At 46.7% G+C, this 26,508-nt stretch overlaps 1 protein-coding gene across 4 annotated transcripts in view; it reads left to right on the top strand.

Moving 5' to 3' along the window:
- Positions 1 to 26,508, top strand: part of CPQ (carboxypeptidase Q) — a 419,427-nt gene that overhangs the window by 57,279 nt on the left and 335,640 nt on the right. For all 4 annotated transcript variants that reach the window (XM_029063858.2, XM_039911817.1, XM_029063857.2 and 1 more), the window contains exon 2: positions 17,121 to 17,579. In XM_029063858.2, coding sequence (XP_028919691.1) covers positions 17,150 to 17,579 — 430 coding nt within the window. In that variant the 5' untranslated portion in view covers positions 17,121 to 17,149. The remainder of the gene's footprint in view (positions 1 to 17,120; positions 17,580 to 26,508) is intronic.

Consider the following 26,508-nt stretch of genomic DNA (forward strand, 5'->3'; position numbering starts at 1 on the left):
ATCTAGCTAATCATAACAGTGCTCTGGACATAGTAATTGCTCAATAAGTACCACCGATTAATTGATTCATAATCATTGTGGTATATGTTAAGCATTTATTCTAAGCCAAGCACCGGACTAAACTCTGTACTAAACAAGATGATCCCATCAGACACAGTTCCCGTCCCACATGGGAAGCAGCGGGACCTACTGGGAAGAGCACGGGCCTGAGAGTCAGAGGATCTACACTCTAATCCCGGCTCTGCCGCGTGTGTTCCGTGTGACCTTGGGTAAGTCACTTAACTTTTCAGTACTTCAGTTAACTCAGCTGTAGAATGGCGATTAAAACTGTGAGCCCCATATGGGTCGTGGACTGTGTCCAACCCGATTAGTTTGTATCTACCCCAGTGCTTAGTAGAGTGCGTGGCACATAGTATGCATTTAACAGATACTGTTAAAAAAGCAAAGCAAACCAAAAAAGAGGTCTAGGTAGGGGGAGAAGAGCTAATAATAATAATAGTAATTGTGACGATGTTATGGAATCTCCCTTTTGCAGATGAGAAAACTGAGGCACGGAGAAATTAAGCATCCTGCCCAAGGTCACCCATCAAGCAAAGCGGAGGCTGGATTAGAATCCAGGCCTCAAACTTCCAAGCTTAAATTAATCATGCTATTTGTTCAATGCTTACTATGTGCTAGGTGCTGTACCAAGCGCTGGGGTGGACATGAGCAAATTGGGTTGAACACATGTGGGGCTCAAAGTCTCAATCCCCATTTTACAGATGAAGTAATTGAGGCCCAGAGAAGTGAAGTGAATCACGCAAGGTCCCACAGCAGATAGGTGGCAGAGCCGGGATTAAAACCCATGACCTTCTGACTCCCAGGCCCGTGTACTATACATAGGTCATGCTGCTTCTTGGCTCCACTGATCCAGCAGGGTGGCTTAGTGGAAAGAGCACGGGCCTGGGAGTGCTAGACCTAGACTAGAGGCCGTGGGTTCTAATCCCGGCTCTGCCACTTATCAGCTGTGTAACTGTGGGCAAGTCACTTAACTTCTCTGTGCCTCAGTTATCTCATCTGTAAAATGGAGATTAAGACTGTGAGCCCAACGTGGGACAACCTTATTACCTTGTATCTACCCCAGAGCTTAGAATAGTGCTTGGCACATAGTAAGTGCTTAACAAATACTATCATCCTCATCATTAGTATTATTATTATTAGTCTGGGCCCGAGCGGACAGTGCGGGGCGGTGCGGGGCTGCTCTTGGCCCCAGTACGGCACTGACTTGTGACTGGAATCCAGCTCCGGGTGGAGAGTTGTCTTCAGCTGCATCATTTGGATTCCCAGCACAGATGCCCCAGCTCTTGCCACCCCCACTGTCCGTTTCCGGCCTAATAATAATAATAATAATGTTGGTATTGGTTAAGCGCTTACTATGTGCAAAGCACCGTTCTAAACGCTGGGGTCGATACAAGGGAATCAGGTTGTCCCACGTGGGGCTCGCAATCTTCATCCCCATTTTACAGATGAGGGAACTGAGGCACAGAGAAGCGAAGTGACTCGCCCAAAGTCACACAGCTGACAAGTGGCGGAGTCGGGATTAGAACCCATGACCTCTGACTCCTAAGCCTCTTTCCACTGAGCCAAGCTGCTCCTTCTGGTATTTGCGGGGCCTCATCTGCCTTGGTCCCCTCAGGCAAGAACTTGCCCTGTCTGGAGGGACCCTAGTCCGGAAGAGGAGTGAAAGCAGACATCGCTAGCCAAGGCCATACCACTGCATTAAACTCCACCAGCTGTGCCACTTAATCGTTCCCCGGGCCACAGTTTACTTCGCAAATCCGTTCGCATCCCTCCCTTTCTCAACCTCTTCTCCTTTAATCGCTCAACCCGTGCATTGTGACTATCCGCGACGATCGATGTAGTTATTTTCCATTTCGGATTGAGAAATTGCCCTTTTGAAAAAGTCATTGTTTCTTGCTGCCATTTCGGTTGGTTGTGGATTTTTTTTCCCGGTTCTCGCCTTTCTTCTCATATCTCCGATATCCTTAACTAAGCTGCCTCTATCTTATCTTCCTAATTACTTTTTAATTTCCTGCTGCCGAACAAATGCCAGACCTCCTTTGTTTCCTCCTTTCCTGGAAAGCGTGTTCTGTGACTGCTTTCTAGGTTGTATATTGCTGCAGACTGAATGCCGAAGTAGTAATTTCACGGCTCCTTGCGGACAGGGACCGTGTCTATCAACTCTGTTATATTGTATATTGTATAGAGAAGCAGCGTGGCTCAGTGGAAAGAGCAAGGGCTTTGGAGTCCGAGGTCGTGGGTTCGAATCCCGGCTCCGCCACTTGGCGGCTGTGTGACTGTGGGCGAGTCACTTCACTTCTCTGGGCCTCACTTACCTCATCTGGAAAATGGGGATGAAGACCGTGAGCCCCACGCGGGACATCCTGATCCCCCTGTGTCTACCCCAGCGCTTAGAAAAGTGCTCGGCACCTAGTAAGCGCTTGACAAATACCACCATTATTATTGTCCTCTCCCAAGCACTTTGTACAGCGTGCTGCACACGGTAAACACCCAATAAATACAACTGATCCGATAAGATTCTTTTCACTGTACTGATTAAACACTTTTGAGTAGCTGTTTTAGCCCAGTTAACCCGTTACCGTGGATCTCTCTGGTTCAACTCATTTCTCTCACTAAATCTGCTTAATCTATAACTAGAAGACTACGTGAGAATCAGCACCTTCTTTTCCTCGTCAATGCATCTGTCCTGAATTTCCTGTTGCAGAAATTGCAACCGCAGATGCCTCAGTCTCCTTGTGCCTGAGGGTGGAAGGTGCAATCAGTCAATCAAACAGTTATATTCATTAAGCACTCACTGTGCAGAGCGCTGTACTGAGCGCTTGGGAGAGTAAAATGTAACAATATGAGTTGGCAGACACATTCCCTGCCCACAACAAGCTTACAGTCTAGAGGCTGCACTCTCATAAGTATGGACATACAGTTGATAAGTGTTTATTCTCCTGTGCTAACTGGAGCAATGATTTCATAGATCAAAGATCAAATGTTGAGAAATATGCAAAGGTCTTATTTTAACCGAAGAGGGAATGTATATGGGTTGACAGCGTGGCTTTGGAATGTCAGAAATTGAGGAAGGGAATGATTTCTTTAGACGATTTCCGATGATTTTCCGATGAAATCTGAAGGCTTGGTGGAGCGAAGGCCTGTTTACGGTGAGATCCTGAATGGATGTTTCTGCTTTTGAGTAACTTCGGACAGTTGGTGAAAGCCAAGAAAGGGGAACAGCGTGTTCTGAAAGAAATTACTAATGTCTCTACCAGTGTGTGCTTTGGAACATGTTATTAACCAGTTCTGGGGAAGGTACATGGGAAAATCATACCGTTTAAAAATAACCCTGTTATTATTACGCTCAGCCTTCTGTAACTCTCGTTAATCAATAGTAATTAAATCTCCAAATTTCTGTGCGAGTCCGTGAATCTAGGTTGAAAGCCCTCTACCCTTTGTCTTAATCAGTAAGGTCTATGCAGTATTCTCTTTCTAGGGAAGAGGTTGTTTTGACCTTTTGTGTATTTTCAGTATTACGGGATTCAAGACAAATGTTTCAGATTCTTGTTGCTAAAGATAAATCTTTCCCAACACTCTGTTTACGTGCTTAGGATTAAGTATTTCATATTCATTTTCATTTAATTTTTTCTGTATTTGGGGAACATCTCAAATCTTAACCCCTTCTTCCAAAGATCTCCTTGTATGGAAATTGGCAGTTTTTCTTTAAAAAGATGCATGCTGCATTCGCTTTATGTATATATGTAAATGAGGTGAATAATCGATAACTATAACATGAATAATTAATAATGATGATTAATAATATAGATGATTAATAGTATACAGGCCAGCCATAACTGTGTGTATAATGATGTAAGAGTGCACCACTTGTGATTTCTTTGTATATGTGAATGTATACAAATTTGATGTGTGTATTCAAATAGCAAAAGACTACTGATCGTGCATTAGCTTTCTATACGTGTCCATTGACATGGGGGGAGCACCTACGGCAGCAACCAATCGATCAGTGGTATTTATTGAGCACTCGCTATGTGCAGAGCACTCTACTCTGCACTCGGGAGAGTACAGAATAACAGTTGATAGACATGTTCCCTGCCCACAAAGAGCTTACAGTCTAGAGGGGGAGATAGACATTCAAATAAATTATTGTTACATATATAAGTGCTGTGGGGATGAAGGTGGGGTAAATATTAAGTTTTTAAAGACGAAAGAACCAAGTACAAGCTTGACACCGAAGTGAGAAAGAGTAGGAGAAATGAGAGGTCGGTCGGGGAAAGCCTTTTAATAAGGTTGGTATTTGTTGGTATTTGTTAAGCGCTTACTATGTGCAGAGCACTGTTCTAAGCGCTGGGGGAGATACAGGGTAATCAGGTTGTCCCATGTGAGGCTCACAGTCTTCATCCCCATTTTACAGATGAGGGAACTGAGGCACAGAGAAGTTAAATCTTGCCCACAGTCACACAGCTGACAAGTGGCAGAGCCAGGATTCGAACCCATGACCTCTGACTCCCAAGCCCGTGCCCTTTCCACTGAGCCACGCTGCTTCCACGTTGCTTTGGAGGAGAAGTGGTATTTGTTAAGAGCTTTCTATGTGCCAGGCACCGTACTAAGCAAATTAGGTTGGACACAGTCCCTTTTCCACACGGGGCTCACAGCCTTAATAAGGCTTTAAAGGTGGGGAGAGTGGTGGTCTGTCGGATATGAAGAGGAAGGGATTTCTAGGCCAGAGGGTGGAGGGAGGCGAGGGGTGGACCCTGCTATAGACAAGCTTGGGCTACGGTAAATAGGTTAGCATTAGAGGAGCAAAGTAAGCGGGCTAAGTTGTAGTAGAAAATTAACAAGGAAAGATTTGAGGGGGAAAGGTTGAGGTCCCTAAAGATGATGGTAAGGAGTTTCTTTTGGATGTGGAAGTGGATGGGCAGCTACTGGAAATTCTTTAGGAGCAAGGGAAACATGGACTGAATGTTTTTGTCAAAAAATGATCCGGGCATCAGAGCGAAATACAAATTGGGGAATGTGGAAATGTCTTTCTCCTGTCTGAGACAGGGAGGTCAGTGAGGAGGCTGATGCAGTAGTCAAGATGGGGTCTAAGCGGTTGGACCAGTATAGTAGTGGTTTGGATGGAGAGCAAAGAGCGGAAGGTGGAACTGACAGGATGTGATTGCAGACCGAATACGTGGGTTGAATAAAAGAGTTGAATCTAAGCTAGGGCCACAGATACAGCTTGTTCGACAGAAGGTGGTAACTCTGTCTACAGGGATGGGAAACGGTTTGTGTGGGAAGATGAGGTGTTCTGTTTTGTGCATGTTAAGCCTGAGGTGTTGGCAGGACATCTAAGTAGAGAGGTCCTGAAGGTAGGAGATAACGTTTGATGCAGAAAAAGAGATCAGTGTTGGAGATGTAGATTTGGGTAGAGACAGTAGCTGAAGCCGTGGGAGCGAATGAGTTCTCCGAGGGAGTGAGCGTAGAATAGAGGGAAACACAGGACCGATCTTTTAGCGACTCTCAGAGTTAGAGGCCGGAAACCAGAGAAGGAGCCTGTGAGCGAGACAGAGATTGAGTGGAAAGAGAGATAAGAGGAGTACCAGGTGAACACGGTGTCAGTAAACTAAGGAAAAAGTAATGTTTCCAGGAGAAGGGAATGGTCCACAGAGCCAAAGGCAGCTGAGAGGTCGAGGGGCTGGAGTATAGGCTGTTGGATTTAGCAAGAAGGAAGTCACTGGTGACCTTTGAGAGAGCAGTTTCCATGGATGAAGGGGTCAGAAGCCAGATTGAAGGAGGTCAAGTAGAGTATTGGAGAAGAGGAAGTGGAGACAGTGGGTGTAGACAACTCACTCAAGGAACAGCTGTCATCTCTCTTTCCCTCTCAGTGGACTGCTCATTTTCTTTGGGGAACTAGTTAATAATCACATCTCCTTGATTTTTTATTACCAACTTGAATTTGGGAATACAAACTCTTTTCTTTAAGGAAGACACTTAGAGCTATATATCTGCCTTCCTGCAAGAAAATTGGTTTTATTCCCAAAGTTGAAGTTTTTCACAAAAAATGGCTACTTCTAGAACTATATCAATTTAGCTCTACATCTATCTATCTATCTATCTATCTATCTATCTATCTATCTATCTATCTATCTATCTTTCTACTCATTGAATAGTATTTATTGAGCGCTTACTATGTGCAGAGCACTGTACTAAGTGCTTGGAATTTACAAATCGGTAACATATAGAGACAGTCCCTGCCCTTTGACGGGCTTACAGTCTAATCATCTATCTATCTATCTATCTATCTATCTATCTATCTATCTATCTATCTATCTATCTATATCTATCCATCTCTCTATCTACTGGTCTCATAAACTCATTTTTAAAAGATCCAATGGCTAATCAGCACCTAGGTGCTAGGTGGAGAGTCTAGGGCAAAGTTCAGCACTGTTCTTTGAAATGTGGCTTGCATGTAAATGCTGGCTGAGAGGTAGCTACTTTTCAGAGGTAACAGAAAGGAATGAAGAAACCAAGGAAAAAGAAGTGAAGTATGCCAAACTCATTCGTGTAGGAAACCAGTGAGTTGGAAATCCCATTTACTGGAATTGGAACTTGTGCCTCCAAAATCCCAGTAATTATAAGGCGGGAAATGACTTGATGGATTGGCTTTCAAGAAAGGCAAAATGAATCAGTGTCTGTAGAAAGTGACTTAGTTCCTCAAGTAAGAGAGTTGGGTGTGAAACGTGATAGGTGGGAGAAGGTAAATTGCTGAAAGATAAATTGTAGCTTAAAAGCAGGGAAGCCACACCAACAGTGAAGATAATATAGCTTTGTCATGACAACCAGCAGGGAAGAATCACCTCCTTGGGCATGAAAAATAACTTATCTATAAATTGATGTGGCTCCAGAAAGAAAGGTTTCAACTCTAGGAAGGCCTGCTGAGCTCCAATAACCAACTCACCACAGGCATTTCCCAAGGGCAAGATTCTTCGGGTCTGTGGAACATTCATTTTCAGGCAGTGTCTGGATGAACTGCTAATTTCCAGGGATCGAGGGTACCCCAAAAATGTCTTCCCAGAGATTATGAGAAAGGAGACGGGCATGTGAAGAGGGCTTCTCATCATGGCCACCTGAATCCCAACACTCTAATATCTGGGTGCCCTCTTATCCGGGTAGGCTGCTGGGTCCCAAACCATCCCTCTTCCTTCTGCCGGACGTCAGAGGTTCACAGAGTCTCCCTAACCACCCCCCCCCCCCATCCCTCAGCCTCCAGCACCCACGCTTTCTGATGTTATGGGCAGGGTACATATTTGCTAATTCCACTGTGTTGTATTCTACTGAGCACGTAGTACAGTGTTCTGCATATAGTAAGCGCTCAATAATAGTAATAATCATAATGGTGGCATTTGTTAAGTGCTTACTATATGTCAACCTCCGTTCTAAGCTCTGGGCAGATACAAGTTAATCGGATTGGACACAGTCCCTCTCCCACAGTCCTCATCCCCATTTTACAGATGAGGTAACTGAGGCTCAGAGAAGTGAAGTGACTTGCTCAAGGTCACACAGCCGACAAGCGGCAGAGCCAGAATTAGAACGCAGGTCGTTCTGACTTTCAGGCCCGTGCTCTATCCACCAGGCCGTGCTGCTTCCCAATAAATACCATTGATTGATTGATGGATGGATTGATCGGATTCCAGCGCCGGGAGCACAGCTGCAGCAGGGGGAGAGAGGATATGGGACTAAGGAGAAGTAATAGTATTTATTAAGTACTTGCGGTGTGCAGAGTCCTCTACTAAGCACTGGGGAAAATGCATAGGTGGGAATTAGGCGTGATCCCGTCCCACTGGGGATTAAATTAGATTCCAACAGTTTTTGCTCATTAGTCATCCTCCCTTCTGAAATTTGGATTATATTTTAAGACTCTAGTGCATAGGATATGTGCTTATTTCACTTTCCCCAGGGGCAATTCAGGAACACCTAAGCAATAGTCCCATAAATGAAAGAAAATAATGAAGGACAGCCCTGAAAAATCATAAACTGCATTTGCTAAAGTCACTGGCGATGAAGATGGGTTTTTTTTTCCCCCTTTCCCCTTTTTTTTCCTTCCCATCTCTCTCCCTTACCCCTCTCCCTCCTCTCGTAGTGGTCCGCTAGAGGTGTGACGGAAGGGAGAGTTTGGGCACTCTCTTTGTTCCGTTGAGAGAGAGAAGGAGTTGGCATTTCTGTTTCCTTCGGAGTCTGGGAAAATTCATACCCTTCCAGCTGGGAAAGGGAGAATTGAGCCCATCGTGTTTCCTCTCTCTGGAGTGGTTCTATTTGTTCTGGCATTTTAACTCAGCCCGAGACATGTTCGTACGATATCATTTTAAAGAGTAATATGTAGAAATAGATGCGAAAAACCTGCTGTTACATAAGCTAGACATCCCAAGGGGAACAATGACTGATTGCATTTTAGCTCGTTTCTAGACATGTGGAGAAAAGAAATTCTTTGCAAAGAACATTTATCTGTTTTATGCAAAAGGTTTTCTGCTGCTGTGGATTATGATGAAAAGAAGTGAAGGGAGAGCAAAATAATTACCAAGATCTTTCTTTTCAAACTGTAATCTAAATTTGTCTTCGAACTTATAATTTCCTTGTTCAAAGGGGAGATGTAGATTTTCTGAAAAACCTTCTGCTAATTGCTGATGCTTTTAAAGGGAAAATGATTTTAGAAAAAGAAGTTTAAAAATGAAGACCTTACACTTCATCTTTTGTATGATGATAATAATAACGATAATATTTGCGGTGCTTCTTAAGGACTTCCTACGTGCCAGGCGCTGTACTAAACCGTGGGGTGGATACGAGCAAATTGGGTTGGACACAGCCCTGTCCCGCATAGGGCTCACAGTCTTAATCCCCATTTCACAGAGGAGAGAACTGAGGCCCAGAGGAGTGAAGTGATTTGCCCAAGGCCACATAGCAGACAAGTGGTGGAGCCGGGATTAGAACCTTTGACCTTTTGACTCCCAGGCTTGTGCTCTATCCACTATGCCATGGTGCTTCCCCATAGTAATAATAATAATGATAACGTTGGTATTTGTTAAGCGCTTACTATGTGCAGAGCACTGTTCTAAGCGCTGGGGGACATACAGGGTCATCAGGTTGTCCCTCGTGAGGCTCACAGTCTGAATCTCCATTTTACAGATGAGGTCACTGAGTCCCAGAGAAGCGAAGTGACTTGCCCACAGTCACACAGATGATAAGTGGCAGAGCCGGGATTAGAACCCATGACCTCTGACTCCCAAGCCCCGGTTCTCTCCACTGAGCCCCGTTACTTCTCTGAACCAGTACGTGTGAATCCTGATCCTTTGGTTTGAAAGAGCCTGCCAGCAGTCAGGAAGGGATTTGGTAAGTGCTCAGGGCACTTTCATTATTTCAGTAGTAGCCATATTTTCGGAGGCATAATCCCTTGAGAAATGAGCATTTTATATTACCAATTGGAATTCTGATTCCCAGTGGATTTTCTGCTGTGATTCAGCCAATCGGTGGTATTTATTGAGGGCTTACTGTGTGCAGAGCACTATACTAAGCACTTGGGAGAACACAGAGTTAATAGACACATTTTCTGCCTACAACGAGTTTATAATCTAGAGAATGTAAGTGAGTTAAAGTGAATCGTTTAAGCTCCAGTGTGGATGAGGACATGGGTTCTAATCCCGGCTCCACCACTTGTCTGCTGTGTGACTTTGGGGAAGTCACTCAACTTCTCTGGGCCTCAGTTACCTCATCTGTTCAATGGGGATTAAGATTGTGAGCTCCAAGCGGGACAACCTGATTGCCCTGTGTCTACTCCAGTGCTTGGCACACAGTAAGTGTTTAACAAATACCACAATTATTATTATTCTGACAACCCAAACCATCCCTAAGAAGGGCAGCTTCTCTAGAGAAGCGGCGTGGCTCAGTGGAAAGAGCCTGGGCTTGGGAGTCAAAGGTCATGGGTTCGAATCCCAGCTCTGCCCCTTGTCAGCTGTGTGACTGTGGGCAAGTCACTTCACTTCTTGGTGCCTCAGTGACCTCATCTGTAAAATGGGGATGAAGACTGTGAGCCTCACGTGGGACGACCTGATGACCCTGTGTCTACCCCGGCGCTTAGAACAGTGCTCTGCACATAGTAAGCGCTTAACAAATACCAACATTATTCTTCTTCTTCTTATTATTAGGCCTGGCATCCAAGAAGCGCTGCTTCTCCCAGAGGCCTGGGGTCTGGACAGATACTGCTGTGTGGGACAATCAGTCAATAAATTAATAGTATTTACTGAACACTTAGTAGTTTATGGTATTTGTTAGGTGCTTACTAGGGGCCAGGCACTGTTCTAAGCGCTGGGGTAGATACAAGCTAAGCAGGTTGGACACAGTTCCTGTCCCACATGGGGGCTCACACCCTTAATCCCCATTTTACAGATGTGGTGACTGAGGCACGGAGGAAGTGAAATGACTTGCCCAAGGTCACACAGCAGGCAAGTGGCAGAGCTAGGACTAGAACCCATGTCCTTCTGACTCCCAGGCCTGTGCCCTGTCCACATACACATTCCCTGCCCACAACGAATTACCGTCTAGAGAGCACAGACTACAGAGCTCTGCATTAAGCAGTCATTCAATAGTATTTGTTGAGCGCTTACTATGTGCAGAGCACTGTACTAAGCGCTTGGAATGGACAATTTGGCAACAGATAGAGACAATCCCTGCCCAACAAGGGGCTCACAGTCTAAGCGGGGGGAAGAGGGGGTGCAATTGGAAGAGTACAACTGTAAGCCCCTTGTAGACGGACTGTAAGCCCGTCAGTGGACAGGGATGGTTCTTGATTCTATTTATTGCTATTGTTCTCGACTGTCCGTCTCCCGCGATTAGACGGCAAGCCCGTCAAAGGGCAGGGACTGGTCTCTATCTGTTACCGATTTGTCCATTCCAAGCGCTTAGTACAGTGCTCTCCACATAGTAAGCGCTCAATAAATACTATTCAATGAATGAGTGGTCCCTATCTGTTGCCGAATTGTACATTCCAAACCTTAGTACAGTGCTCTGCACATAGTAATTGCTCAATAAATTCTATTGAATGAATGAATGAATGGTCTCCGTCTGTTGCCGAATTGTACATTCCAAGCGCTTAGTACAGTGCTCTGCACACAGTAAGCGCTCAATAAGCGCTTGTGAGAAGCAGCGTGGCTTAGTGGAAAGAGCACGGGCTTTGGAGTCAGGGCTCATGAGTTCGAATCCCAGCTCTGCCACTTGTCGGCTGTGTGACTGTGGGCAAGTCACTTCACTTCTCTGGGCCTCAGTTCCCTCATCTGTAAAATGGGGATGAAGACTGTGAGCCCCACGTGGGGCAACCTGATTCCCCTGTGTCTACCCCGGCGCTTAGAACAGTGCTCGGCACATAGTAAGCGCTTAACGAATACCAACATTATTAAATACTATTGAATGAATGAATGACAGAGATTGTCTCTCTTATTGCTGAATCGTACTTTCCAAGCACTTAGTATAGTCTAGTATAGCGCTCTGCACGAAGTAAGTGCTCAACAGATACGACCGAACGAATATAGCTACACAAAAGAAGCAGTAGACGTATTCCCTGCCAGCGACGGACGGATCACGGCTCTTCCCAACTTCGAGCCCTTCCTGAAATCACAACTCCTCCAGGAGGCCTTCTCTAATTAATTTCTCATCTCCCCACCCTCCAGAGCAGACCCCCAAGGGCAGGTTTTCTCACCTAAGTTGTTCACTCATTCATTCTTTCCGTAGTATTTATTGAGCGCTTACTATGTGCAGAGCACTGTACTAAGCGCTTGGGATGAACAGGTCGGCAACAGATAGAGACGGTCCCCGCCGTTGGACGGGCTCCCGGTCTAATCGGGGGAGACGGACGGACGAGAACGATGGCGATGAGTAGAGTCGAGGGGAAGAACATCTCGTAAAAACCGATGGCGACTAAATAGAATCGAGGCGATGTACATTTCGTTAACGAAATAAATAGGGTAATGAATATATACAGTTGAGCGGACGGGTGGTTCGTGGCGTGGCTCCTCTATTTCCCTTTACCTGTGTGGTATGAACCATGGACCGGACGGGGCCGGCTCCTAAGGAGCAAATTCCCCCGTGTGGGTGCAAGACAGGAGAAGAGTTTAAAGCGTTCCATCCGTAAATATCACCCCGTCCCTTGCCCCTGACCAAAGTCAAGCAGCAGGGTCAGGACGAAAAATTGACGACGGGCCTCTACCTCCCCTTTGCTCTCCGAACGGCTGCCGGTAGGCGGAGCAGGAGGGGGCTGGGAGAGGGTTACCCGAGGCCGGAAACACTTGACCTTTCCGGCCTTTCTCACACTGTCCCTACGCACTTGGCTACTTAGCCACCCTCCATCCCCCAACTGGGCGCTTTCTTATGTCATCCTTTAAGCCCTCACTATGTGTCAGAGCCTGTTCCGAGCGATGAGGCAGGTACAAGTTAATTAGTTTGGACACAGTCCCTTTCCCGCTTGGGGTTCACGGTCTAATTAGGAGGGAGAACAGGTATCCCCATTTTATAGTGGAGGAAACGGAGGCACAGAGAACAATAATGACCACGGTGGTATTTGTCAAGTGCTTATCGCGTGCCGGGCACCGTACTAAGCGCCGGGATGGATAGAAGCAAATGGAGTCGGACCCGGTCCCTGTCCCGCGTGGGGCTCACAGTCTTAATCCCCATTTTACAGACGAGGTAATTGAGGCACAGAAAAATGAAGTGACTTGCCCAAGGTCCCACTGCAGACAAGTGGTGGAGCTGGAATTAGAACCCGGGTCCTTCTGACTCCCAGGCCTGTGCTCTAGCCGCTAGGACATGGTGTTTCTCTGTGCCTCTGTGGCCCTAAGGGATCAATGTCAGGCCACCACCCTGTTCTAGAGAAGCAGCGTGGCTCAGTGGCAAGAGCCCGGGCTTGGGAGTTAGAGGTCATGGGTTCTAATCCCGGCTCCTACACTTGTCAGCTGAGTGACTTTGAGCAAGTCGCTTCACTTCCCTGTGCTTCAGTTACCTCATCTGTAAAATGGGGATTAAGACCGTGAGCCCCACGTGGGACAACCTGATTCCCCTGTGTCTACCCCAGCGCTTAGAACAGTGCTTCACACGTAGTAAGCGCTTAACAAATACCGTCATGATTATTGAGGGAGCGGCAGCAGCAACTTTAGCTCAGCAGGCCCGTTCTAGTGCCGGCTCCTTCTTCTACCTCGGCTTTTTCCTTCTTCCTCGGTTGTTTTTCTGGTTTTCCTCTTAATCAACCAATCAATCGTATTTATTGAGCACTGGAGGGACTACAGTATAGCAGAGGCGACAGACGCATTCCCTGCCCACAGTGAGCTCACGGTCAGAGAGCAGAGACAGACGTGAACATAGACATATATATGTATATGTGCGTATACATACGTACATATATTGTGGATATGTGCATAAGTGCTGTAGGGCTGAGGGAGGGGTGAATAAAGGGAGCAAATCCAAGTGAAGGGTGACGCAGGGGGAAGTGGGAGGATGAAGGAGGAGGAAGTGCCCGTTCCCTTGTCTTGTTTCACTTTGTTGGTATTTCTTAAGCGCTTACATCGTGCAGAGCACTGTTCTAAGCGTTGGGGTAGATACAGGGGAATGAGGCTGTCCCACGTGAGGCTCACAGTCTTCACCCCCATTTTCCAGATGAGGGAACTGAGGCCCCGAGAAGTGAAGTGACTCGCCCACAGTCACACGGCTGACAAGGGGCAGACTTTGGAATTCGAACCCATGACCTCTGAGTCCCAAGCCCGGGCTCTTTCCAGTCTGTCTCCCCCCTTCTAGACTGTAAGTCCCCTGGGTAGGGATTGTCTCTATTTGTTGCTGAATTGCACTTTCCAAGCAGTTGGTCCAGTGCTCTGCACACAGTAAGCGCTCAATAAATACTATTGAATGAATGAATACATGAAGTGGGAGAGGGCTCAGTCGGGGAAGGCCTCTCGGAGGAGATGCGCCTTTAATGAGGCTTTGAAGGCGATCGTCTGTGGGGGATATGGAGAGGGAGAGCGTTCCAGTCCAGGGGCAGGTTGTGGGTGAGAGGTCAGCGGCAAGACGAGGTGAGATCCAGGTACAGTTAGTAGGTCAACATTAGAGGAGCGAAGTATGCTAGCTGGCCTTTTCTAGGAAATCATTCATTCATTCATTCGATAGTATTTACTGAGCACTTACTATGTGCAGAGCACTGTACTAAGCACTTGTACAAGTCGTTAACCGATAGAGACAGTCCCTGCCCTTTGACGGGCTTACGGTCTAATCGGGCGCGACAGACAAAAACAATAGCAATAAATAGAATCAGGGGGATGACCATCTCATTAAAACAGTAGCAAATAAATAGAATCAAGGTGATGTACATCTCATTAACAAAATAATAGAATCAAGGTGATGTACATTCTCATTAACGAAGTAAATAAATGAACAAAATCAGAGAGGTAAGGGAGGAGAGGGCCAAGTGATCGAATGCTTTAAAGCTGATGGTCACCTTCTGACCTCTTCTAACCCTGACGGTGTGAAGGAAACCACAAGGGCTACCTATTTTACAAGTCCCAAGATCCCCCGAGTCGTCTGGCTCGTGAAGAGGGGGGTGGTTTAAAAGAAGGTGATGAACCTCCACTCACTCTACCCATCGTATACACCCTGACCTCACTCTACCTCCTAACTCTGGGGGCTGCAGATGCTGCGGAGATTTTCTCAGTGCATCCGCAGCGGTCTTGAAGTCAACCGGGAGCCGCCACAAGAGAAACTCTATCTTCTTCCCCTACCCGGTTTTGGACTATTAACTCGATTAGCACTGTTCCTTTCATTCATTCATTCAATAGTATTTCTTGAGCGCTTACTCCGTGCGGAGCCCTGGACTAAGCGCTTGGAATGAACAAGTCCCTGCCGTTTGACGGGCGCACGGCCTAATCGGGGGAGACGGGCGGACGAGAACAGTGGCGATAAATAGAGTCGAGGGGAAGAACATCTCATACCTTACCTCTTCAATCTTCTACAGCACGATCTGCGCACTCCGCTCCTCTAACTCCAGCCCACTCTCTACCTCTCGATCTCATCTATCCTTCCTCCATTCCCTTGCCCACATCCTCCCTTGGGCCTGGAACTCCTTCCCTCTGTACATCCGACAGTCCACTCCTCTCACCGCCTTGAAGAATAATAAATGTTGGTATTTGTTTAGCGCTTACTAGGTGCAGAGCACTGTTCTAAGCGCTGGGGGAGATACAGGGTCATCAGGTTGCCCCGTGTGAGGCTCACAGTCTCAATTCCCATTTTACAGATGAGGTCACTCAGGCACAGAGAAGTGAAGTGACTTGCCCACAGTCACACAGCTGACAAATGGCAGAGCCGGGATTCGAATCCGTGACCTCTGACTCCCAAGCCCGCGCTCTTTCCACTGAGCCACGCGGCTAATCCTCCTAAAGTCAGATCTGCTTCAAGAGGCATTCTCTAAGCCCTCATTTTCCTATCTGCCCTCACTTTTGTGTCACCTACGCACCTGGCTGTTTACCCCTTAAGTACTTCGATATTCACTCCAGCCCCACAGTCTTGTCTTATGTCATCAAGTCATTTCCTACCCAAAGCGACACCACGGACGCATCTCTCCCAGAACGCCTATCTCTCCGTCTGCAGTCGTTCCGGTAGTGAATCCGTGGCGTTTTCTTGGTAAAAATATGGAAGTAATGTACCATTACCGTCTTCCGTTCAGTAAACTCGAGCCTCCGCCCTTGACTCTCTCCCATGCTGCTGCTGCCCAGCACGGGTGAGTTCTGACTTGTAGCCGATTGGCTTCCGCTCGCTAGCCACTGGCCAAGCTAGGAATGGAATGGACGGGCCTCTGCTTGACTCTCCCTCCCGTAGCCGAGACTGGTAGAGGACTGGAAACTCTCCAGGTGTGACGACGAGAGGGGAGCGCCACAGTACTTATGAAAAATAACCTTATACTCTTGTCTTATGCTGTTGAGTCATCCCCGACCCAGAGCGACTCCATGGATACATCATCATCATCATCGTAATTATAATAATAATGATGTTGGTATCTGTTAAGCGCTTACTATGTGCAGAGCACTGTTCTAAGCGCCGGGGTAGACACAGGGGAATCAGGTTGTCCCACGTGGGGCTCCCAGTCTTCATCCCCATTTTACAGATGAGGGAACTGAGGCACAGAGAAGTGAAGTGACTTGCCCACTTACGGCAGCCGGGGAGCTCAGAGGGTCACACAGGCCCCTTGTCAGTGGCAGCAGCCCCGTCTCTCGGTGCGGTGCGAGGGGCGTCACGGTGTCACGCAGGCACCACGCTGCAGTGGCCCTGCCCCAGGTGGTTTGTTAAGCGCTTAGTATGTGCCAGGCACTGTACTGAGAAGTGGGGTTGAAACAAGCGAATTGGGATGGACATGGTCCCTGTCCCACCTAGGGCTCACAGTCTCTCAATCCACATTTTACAGATGAGGTAACTGAGGCCCCGAGGCCTTCTCAGGGGTGTAGTATACAGCCGGTGACCACTTACTGCGTGCGGAGTCGTGAGCAGCAACGTGGCTCAGTGGAGAGAACACGGGCTGGGGAGTCGGAGGTCATGGGTTCAACTCCCGGCTCTGCCACTTGTCAGCTGGGTGACTGTGGGCAAGTCACTTAGCGTCTCTTTACCTCACTTCCCTCATCAGTAAAATGGGGATTAAGACTGTGAGCCTCGCGTGGGACAATCCGATTGCCCTGTATCTACCCCAGCGCTTAGAACAGTGCTCTGCACATAGTAAGCACCTAACAAATACCAACATTATCATTATTATTACTTGGGAGAGTACAACACGAGAGTTGGTAGACATGTTCCCTGCCCACAACGAGCTTTAAAAGCTACTGATGGTGGATTGACTTCAGGATATTTCATTGTTCATTCCGATGTTTCAGCTCTTGATGTTTTGTGTCTTTGCTGTTCATTGGATAATTTGAGGAGGCTTTTCATTTGACCTACGTCTTCCTCCTAAAAGTAAAGCGCTCTGAACGCAATGCTGTTCTGTTCCTAAAAGGCTCTTTTTTCTCACGCAGGACACTCGAGAAGTACCTGCCAAAGGACGATGAAGCCCCTACTCTTCTTAATTGTTGCTGTTCCCGCTTCGCTCCTCTGCTCCGGAAAACCGGCGTGTAAAACCCGTGTATCCCCAAAGGCTTTCCAAGGAGTTAGAGAAGAAATCGCTGGCTATGCCGATGTTGCCAAAGCCATCATCGACCTGGCTGTATATGGAAAAGCCCAAAACAGATCTTACGAGCGCCTCGCCCTTTTGGTTGACACGGTCGGACCCCGACTGAGTGGCTCCAGAAACCTCGAGAAAGCGATCCAGATCATGTACCACAACCTGGTGGAAGATGGGCTGGAGAACGTTCACCTGGAGCCTGTCAAAGTGCCCCACTGGGAAAGGGGTGGAGAGGCAGCTGTGATGCTGGAGCCAAGAAGCCACAACATTGCCATGTTAGGTTTGGGAAGCAGCATTGGGACACCTCCGGAAGGTAAGATCTTCCCTCCCCACCCTTTTTTTTGGGGTATGTGCCAGGCACTCTACTAAGCACTGGGGCAGAGACAAGCTAATAATAATAATTATGGTATTTGTTCAGCGCTTACTACATGCCAAGCATCGTTCTAAGCGCTGGGATAGATACAAGGTAATCAGGTTGTACCACGTGGGGCTCACAGTCTTCGTCCCCATTGTACAGATGAGGTCACTGAGACACAGAGACTTAGCCAAGATCACACAGATGACAAATGTCAGATCAGGTATTAGAACCAATGTCCTCTGACTCCCAAGCCCGTGCTCTTGCCACTAGGCCACGCTGCTTCTCTAATCAGTTTGGACACGGTCCATGTCCCACATAGTGTTCCCAGTCTTAATCCCCATTTTACAGATGAGGTAACTGAGGCATAGAGAAGTGACTCGCTCACGGTCACACAGCAGACAAATGCCAGAGCAAGGATTAGAAAGCAGGTACTTCTGACTCCCGGGCCCGGGCTCTGTGCTTGGGAGTTAATAGAGATAGTTGAATCCAAAGCCAGTGGATTTCATTTGGGAGTTAATAGAGATATCTGAATCCCAGATCAGTGGATTTCTAGCTGTCTGACAATTTTCACACAGCGTTTACATTTTCAGTGGTTCTCCAGGCTCTGAGTTGTATGGTTTTGACATTCATTTTTATTGCAGGAGCGAGCATTTCTCCAACTTTTGGGCCAAAGGTGTTCACCACAGCCCTAAACACCAGTGAGATCGTGGGCATCTGGAAGGAAATTGGAAAGAAAGAAAAGGCAGAGTTCTGGGGAAGCAGCGTGGTGTAGTGGATAGAGCCTGGGTCTGGGAGTCAAAAGATCATGGGTTCTAACCCCTTCTCTGCCCTTGTCTCATGTGTGGCCTTGGGCAAGTCACCTCACTTCTGGGCCTTAGCTACCTCATCTGGAAAATGGGGATTAAGACCGTGAGCCCCAAGCAGGACAGGCACTGTGTCCACCCCGATTTGCTGGTATCCACCCCAGCCCTTAGTACAGTGCCTGGAAAATTGTAAACTCTTAATAAATTCCACAGTTATTATTGTGGCCACATCAAACCATTGCAGGGCTAGATCTGGAGTATTTTGAGTAATCCTGGTTTCTATAGTTTAGGAAGGATAAAACTGTCAGAAAGAGTGCAAAGAAAGTCCCCCAAAATTAAAACCTTAAAACAGGAGAATGGATCAATCCATCAATCAATTACTGAGCACAGAACACTGTACTACGTGCGTGGGAGAGTACAACAGAGTTGGTAGACGTGTTTCCTGCCCACAAGGAACTTACCGTTTAGATTGGGAGATGGCAATATAAATAAATAAATTACAGATACATGCATAAATACTGTGGGGCTGAAGGTGGGGTTACTATTGAGTGCTTAAAGGGTACAGATCCAAGTGCATAGGCGATGCAGAAGGGAGAAGGAGAAGGTGTAAAAAGGGATTAATCAAGGAATGCTTCTTAGAAATGTTGTGATTTTAATAAAGCTTTGAAGGAGGAGAGAGTGGTGGTCTGTCTCCACCACTTGTCAGCTGTGTGACCTTGGGAAAGTCACTTTGTGCCTCAGTTCCCTCGTCTGTACAACGGGGATTAAGACTGTGAGCCCCCCGTGGGACAACGTGGCTAACTTGTATCTCCCCCAGCACCTAGAACAGTGCTTGGCACATAGTAAGTGCTTAACAAATGCCTTCATTATTATTATTATTCTTATCTATAATAGGGGAGGGAGTTCCAGGTGATATAGAGAACTTAGGGAAGGGGTTCCTGGAGACTGTAAACTTGTTGTGGGCAGGGCACATGTCTAGCAACTCTGTTATACTGAGCGCTCCCAAACATTTAGTACGGTGCTTTGCACACAGTAAGCCCTCAAAAAATATGGTTGATGGATGGCAAGCAGGAAGGCAGTCATCTCGGGCTTTCTCCAGAAAATGTCGGTGCCACTGAGAGACGGCAATGAGCTGGATAGACTATCAGTGTGACCTAGTAACGGCAGTGCTTATGTTCTTTTGTGGAGTGTTTCAAGTGATAGCTTTAAAAGGTGATTCCCCAGAAAGGAGAACCTCATCATTTCTTTGAATCTCATTATCTGGGAAGATGCGCAACCGTACCTAGAATGAATTGAAGTAAAATACTATTCATGGCTACTGCTCCGGCCTGGCCTAAGTGGAGCATTTCACAGAAATGCCCTCCTGGGTCTGACCAAAGACACTACTAGGAGTAACATGGAGGCATTTTCTTGCATGAGGCCAGATTGATTTTTTGGGGGGACTTCTAGATCAGAATATTTCAATATTCCCATTAAACAGGCCAGTAAATGCTGGAAGTTCATTCATTCATTCATTCAATAGTATTTATTGAGCGCTTACTATGTGCAGAGCACTGTACTAAGCGCTTGGGATGAACAAGTCGGCAACAGATAGAGACAGTCCCTGCCGTTTGACGGGCTTACGGTCTAATCGTACATGCGGGCTTTTAATTTTTAGCTTATCTCCCACCTAGACTCTGAGATTTCAGGAGAGGCAGGAGACAATTGCATCCCACTTTCCACCCTAGGATGACTGAGGAGGGCGGGCCTCTGAAGCTCACCCAAACGGAAGACAGACAAGCCGAACTCCGCCTAAAATCCAGGGCTGAATGAGGGCATTGGAAATGCCATCTTAAGCATCTCTCTGTTCCCCTGCTCCCTGCCTAAAAGGAAACGCTTTGTTTCTGATAAGAGTCTTCCATCTTTACTCTTAAGCAGTGCTAGGGTGTGGGACACGGGCCTTTAAGGTCTTCTGGTACGAGTAACGGTGTTTAATTATTTTATCGAATTTCTTAAGTCCTTTCCACGTTCCCAGCACTATACTAAGTACTAGGGTAGATATAAGCTAGTCAGGATGGACACAGTGCACGTCCCACGTGGGTCTCACAGTCTTAATCCCCATTTTACACACGAGGTAACCGAGGCACAGAGAAGTGAAGCGACTTGCCCAAGGTCATACCACAGACAAGTGGCAGAGTCAGGATCAGAGCCCAGGTCCTCTGACTCCCCACCCAGCCCCACGGCACTTCCGTATATACGGGTAATTTTTTTATTTATAATAATGATGTGGTATTTGTTAAGCGCTTACTGTGTGCAGGGCACTGTTCTAAGCGCTGTGGTAGATACAGGGTCATCAGGTCGTCCCACGTGAGGCTCACAGTTAATCCCCATTTTACAGATGAGGTCACTGAGGCCCAGAGAAGTGAAGTGACTTGCCCACAGTCACACAGCTGACAAGTGGCAGAGATGGGAGTCGAACCCATCCATGACCTCTGACTATATTGATTTTTGTTTCCCACTCTAGACTAAGTTTGTTGTGGGCAGGGAATGTGTCTGTTTATTGTTGTGTTGTCCTCTCCCGAGTGCTCCGTGCACAGTAAATGCTCAACACATACAATCGGCTGGCTGACTGACTTCTAAATCCCAAGCTCGCGCTCTGTTCACTAGGTGGGCAGCTCATCACAGGTTGTGTGAGTGTCTTAGCTCAGTCCGAATGACCTATTGAGGGTGTTTGCAGGCCTCCTCTTATTTGGGGTCACCGTACGGTACTGTAAGCAGTTAACAGTGTATTTCCCGCTTCTCTTCATTGGTGGATTGTTTCTGCCGTACCTCTGGTCTGATGGCTGCCTGTTAGGCCACGTTTCGGAGAAGCGTCCGGTGGCTGAGTAGAGTGAAGTAAGGACTGGAGAGGGGAGAGAAATGAGACAGGGAGGTCAGCAAGAAGGCTAATGCAGTAGTCAAGGTGGGATATGATAAGTGCTTGAATCAGCGTTTGGATGGTGAGGAGAGGGCAGGTTCTAAACTAAAAGCGTCGCGAAGGTAGAACTGATAAGATTTCACAATATTGAATATGCAAATTAAATGGGAGACATGAGGATAATGCCAGGGTTATGGGCTTGTGAGACACAAAGGGTTCATTCATTCAGTCGTATTTACTGAGTGCTTACTGTGTACTGAGCACTTGGGAGAGTACAGTATAACAACAAACGCACACATTCCCTGCCCTACAGGGAATGGAGCAGCTGCAGATAGTCCAGCTGTAGACTGTGATATGAGCTGACATCCTGGAGAATGGCGGTGTTGTCTTTCTACAGTGATAGGAAAGTCATGGGTAGAACGGGATTTGAGTGAGAAGACGATGCATTCTGTTTTGGGCAGGTTTTACCCAGTTTGGAATCTGTGTTGATTATGGTATTCATTAAGCGCTTACTATGGGCCAGGCACTGTACTAAGCGCTGGGGTGGATACAGGCAAATCGGGTTGGACACAGTCCCTGTTCCGCATGGGGCTCACGATCTCAAACCCTCAACTGTATATATCTTCATTACCCTATTTATTTTGTTAATGAGATGTACACCACCCTGATTCTGTTTATTTGCTATTGTTTTAATGAGATGTTCTTCCCCTCCAGTCTATTTATTGCCACCGTTCTCGTCTGTCCGTCTCCCCCGATTAGACCGTAAGCCCGTCAAAGGGCAGGGACTGGCTCTATCTGTTACCGATCTGTACATTCCAAGCGCTTAGTACAGTGCTCTGCGCATAGTAAGCGCTCAGTAGATACTATTGAATGAATGAATGCATCCCCATTTCACAGATGAGGACACTGAGGCCTCACAGGTCACACAGCGGATACATGGCGAGGCTGGGATTAGAACCCACGACCTTCTGACTCCCAGGCCTGTGCTCGACCAACTACGCTACGCTGTACCTGGGGTTCCTCATTCCTATGCAGCTGCTGGGATGTCACATAATGTCTCATAGATTCCATTTCCAGCCCTAATACAGGCCCCAAGGCTGAGCTCAATGTCGTAACCTACTGGGACCTGTTGTCCCTAGGCAGAGCGGTCACGTGGTCTGGGTTTTCCCACGGGTGCCGGAACATGGACTAGAGTGCCGTGGCTGGTACCATGATAAAAACCTTTGCCCCGTTGTTGTTTGGGGGCGGCTTGCTCCACAGCACATTTAAGGCGCAAGGCAACAGGAGAATTTCAGTGGAATGTTTTGGCGAATACGCTTTGGAGCCCAGAGTCGTAGTCGATTCTCAGTCAGTCGATCAGTCGTGTTTATTGAGCACTTACTGTGTGCGGACCACTGAACTAAGCGCTCGGAGAGGACGATATAACAGTACACAGAGGCATTCCTTGCCCAGAACGAGCTTGCAGTCTGGAGGAGGAATGGCTTCTCTAAACAAAGCCATTGAAAATGCTGTTGCTGTTTTCATGGTCCAGAGAAAAATGATTGGTATTTGTGGCTTTTTTATATGATTGTGCCTTAAGGGCCGCTAGCAAATGATATAGCTTAAAAAAAAATCTAATAAAACCTAAGCACATACTCTAGTGATCACTAGTAATCATCCTGGCACTAATAAAAGCTTCTTAGTAACAAAACCTTCCTTGATGTTGGTGTTATGAACCTCATCTCCTAACAATGAACGAAATCATCTTATGCTGGTCTGGAGAAGTCATCTTATTGTAATCCTAATAACCTTAAAGCTGGGTAATTTTTAACTGAAGGGCAAATTACCAGTCCGCTACATATCCTGTTTCTGTAACCTCCAAATACATTTTAAGTAGATGACTTATTTAATTTGCAAACGTGCACGAAACCCGACTACTCTAGGTTCCCAGTCAAAGCCCCAGTGAAACGTAGTAATCTTTTCCCCCTCGAATAGATTTGTGGTACAGTTGCTTCTTCATATGACTTTTCTCCCCTCCGATTTTTAGCAGGGGAAGAGAAGCCTCTAAGGAATCAATCAGTCAATCGATCAAAAGAATCATATAGCCCCTCTAGACTATAAGCTCCTCCTGGGTAAGAAATGTGATGACCAACATTGTTGTATTCTCCCAAATGCTTAGTACAGTGTCTGTACACAGTAATTGCTCAGTAAATACCATCGATTAGTACAGGGTCTTGGAGGGAAGGGATGTGTACGTTGCCCAGAGAACAATGTCCTGGGATGAACTGGGATAAACCGTGATGAAGCAGCGTGGCCTAGTGGATAGAGCACAGCCCTGGGAGTCAGAAGGTCATGGATTCTAATCCCAGCTCCGCCACTTGTATGAACTTGGCAAGACACTTATCTGTGCCTCAGTTCCCTCATCTGTAAAATGGGGATCAAGACCGTGAACCCTATGTGGGACACGGACTGTGTCCAAACCGAATGTCTTGCATCTACCCCAGTGCTTAGAACAGTGCCTGGCACCTAGTAAGCACTTAACAAATACCATAATTAAGTGGTATTATTGTTACGAAATGGGGTGACCTAAAAATCCTCTCTAAACCTGCCCTCCTTTCATTCCCCATTCCAGTTCTAGCCAGTCCCCGAGGAAGTGGGCCCTTCTTTGAGAGAGGTGGACTTAAGGTTCCTGGGCCCAAATGAACCTTGTGGGGCAGCTCCTGCTTGGACATCTAGTAGTAATAATAATAATAATAATAATAATTCTAGTGTTACTGTGTGCCAGGCACTGTACTAAGCATTGTGGTGGATACAAACAAATTGGGTTGATCTAGATTGTAAGCTCTTCGTGGGCAGGGAATATGTCTATTTATTGTTGTATTGTACTCTCCCAAGCACTTACTACAGTGTGCCACACACAGTAAACACTCAATATATATGATTGAATGTATAACAATTAATAATAATGATTTTGGTACTTGTTGAGTGCTTACTATGTGCCAAGCGCCGTTCTAAGCCCGGGAGTAGATGCAAGTCAGTAAGGATGGATACAGTCCCTATCCCACCTGGGGCTCAAAGTCTTATTCCCCATATTACAGATGAGGGAACTGAGGCCCAGAGAAGTGAAGTGACTTGCTCAAGGTCACACAGCAGAAAAGTGGCAGAGCTGGGATTAGAAAATCGGGTCCTCTGACTCCCAGGCCCGTGTTCTATCCATTAGACTGAATGTGTCTTTCTGCTGGAGGCAAACCAATGTGAGCCCTGATGCATTTTTCTCTGTGTAATTCTGTTGTATCGTACTTTCCCAAGCGCACAGTACAGTGCTCTGCACATAGTAAGCACTCAAAAGTATGATTGATTGTCTCGGTACCAGTATAGTGAAGTGGAGATGGAAGACCTGAGTTATTCTTTCTCCAGAACCTGAAGAGGACTTGTAGTTAAACACACTTAGCAACTTCTTTTTTTATAGTATTTGTTAAGTGTTTACTGAGTGCCAGGCACTGTTGTAAGCGCTGGCATTCATTCATTCAATAGTATTTATTGAGCGCTTACTATGTGCAGAGCGCTGTACTAGGCACTTGGAATGTACAATTCGGCAGCAGATAGAGACCATCCCTGCCCATTGACGGGCTCACGATCTAAGCGGGGGAGACAGACGGCAGAGCGAAGCAGAACGAAACAAAAACGACAACATTATCACGATAAATAGAATAAGGGGATGGACACCCACAAGGTAATCAGGTTGGACACAGTCTGTGTCCTACCTGGGGCTCACAGTCTTAATCCGCATGTTTTACGGATGAGTCAACTGAGGCACAGAAAAGTTAAGTGAAATGCCCAAGGTCACACAACGGATGAAGTAGCAGAGCCGGGACTGGAACCCAGGTCCTTCTGACTTTCAGGACCGTGTTCTATCCACTAGGCCATGCGGCTTCTCAATAATCCTCAATACTGGAGAATTACCCAATTGAGAAGGGAAGGGATGAGATGAATTTACTAGACAATATAGACCGGTGATTGTGTAGATTTGTTTTGCTTGTTTCTCTTAACTACCGTGCACAGAACTGCGCTTTTAATTAGAAGCAAGATTGCTCAGCTCTGTTTCATGAGCTAGAATAGCTAGTTGAATGAGCACAGGCCTGGGCTTGGAAGAAATCAGGGAACATTTTAACAAACAAAGAGAAAACATTGATCCGTTCTATTGGTAACTTGTAAATTCTTAAGGCAAATAAGGGCTTGTATTCAGGATGTTCATTCATTCAATAGTATTTATTGAGCGCTTACTATGTGCAGAGCACTGTACTAAGCGCTTGGAATGTACGAATCGGTAACAGATAGAGCCAGTCCCTGCCCTCTGACGGGCGCACGGTCTAATCCGGGGAGGCGGACAGACAAGAGCAATGGCAGTAAAGGACCTGTGCTTAGATTCAATGGATGCCTTTCAGCACAAGCTTGTTTGAAACAAAATAACTTCTGGAAAAACCTGTCTTCATTATGGGAGTCTCTTGTTTGCGATCCACCGAGAATCGTCTCAAGAGGAAACTGACCCTAAGCGTTGTGCCTTCCCAAGTGCTTAGTACAGGGCTCTGCACACAGTAAAAACTCAATCCATACCATGCTAGAAGCAGTGTAGTGGATTGAGCACGGGTCTGGGAGTCAGAAGGTCATGGCTCTGCCACTCGTCTTCTGTGTGACCTTGGGCAAGTCTCTTCACTTCTCTGTGCCTCAGTTACCTCATCTGTAAAATGGGGATCGAGACTGTGAGCCCCAGGTGGGACCGGGACTGCGTCCAACCCGATTTGCTTGTATCCACCTCAGCGCTTAGTACAATAAGCATTTAACAAATACCACAATTATTATTAGTATTACTATATCATCGATTGACATGATTTCAAGAAGCTTCGCTTGCTTAGGTGGGGACCGTGCGGTGGAACTCAATCACGAATGGTGGGCAACAGTGTAGGGTCTTCAGGGACTGGGTTAGGTTGGCGGAAAGCCGATGCCAGATAAACCGGTCTAAATCTCAGGGACCACCCAAGAAAGTCCAGAGAAAAGTGGACAGAGCCAAAACTGCGGCGCTTTCCTCTTCTCCCACTCCCTTCTTCATCTCCCTGACTTGCTTCCTTTGTTAATAATAATAATCATCATAATAATCATGGTATTTGTTAAGCACTTACTATGTGCCAAGCACTGTTCCAAGTTCTGG

Source organism: Ornithorhynchus anatinus, chromosome 4 (assembly GCF_004115215.2).
Source record: "Ornithorhynchus anatinus isolate Pmale09 chromosome 4, mOrnAna1.pri.v4, whole genome shotgun sequence".
Lineage (NCBI taxonomy): Eukaryota > Metazoa > Chordata > Mammalia > Monotremata > Ornithorhynchidae > Ornithorhynchus > Ornithorhynchus anatinus.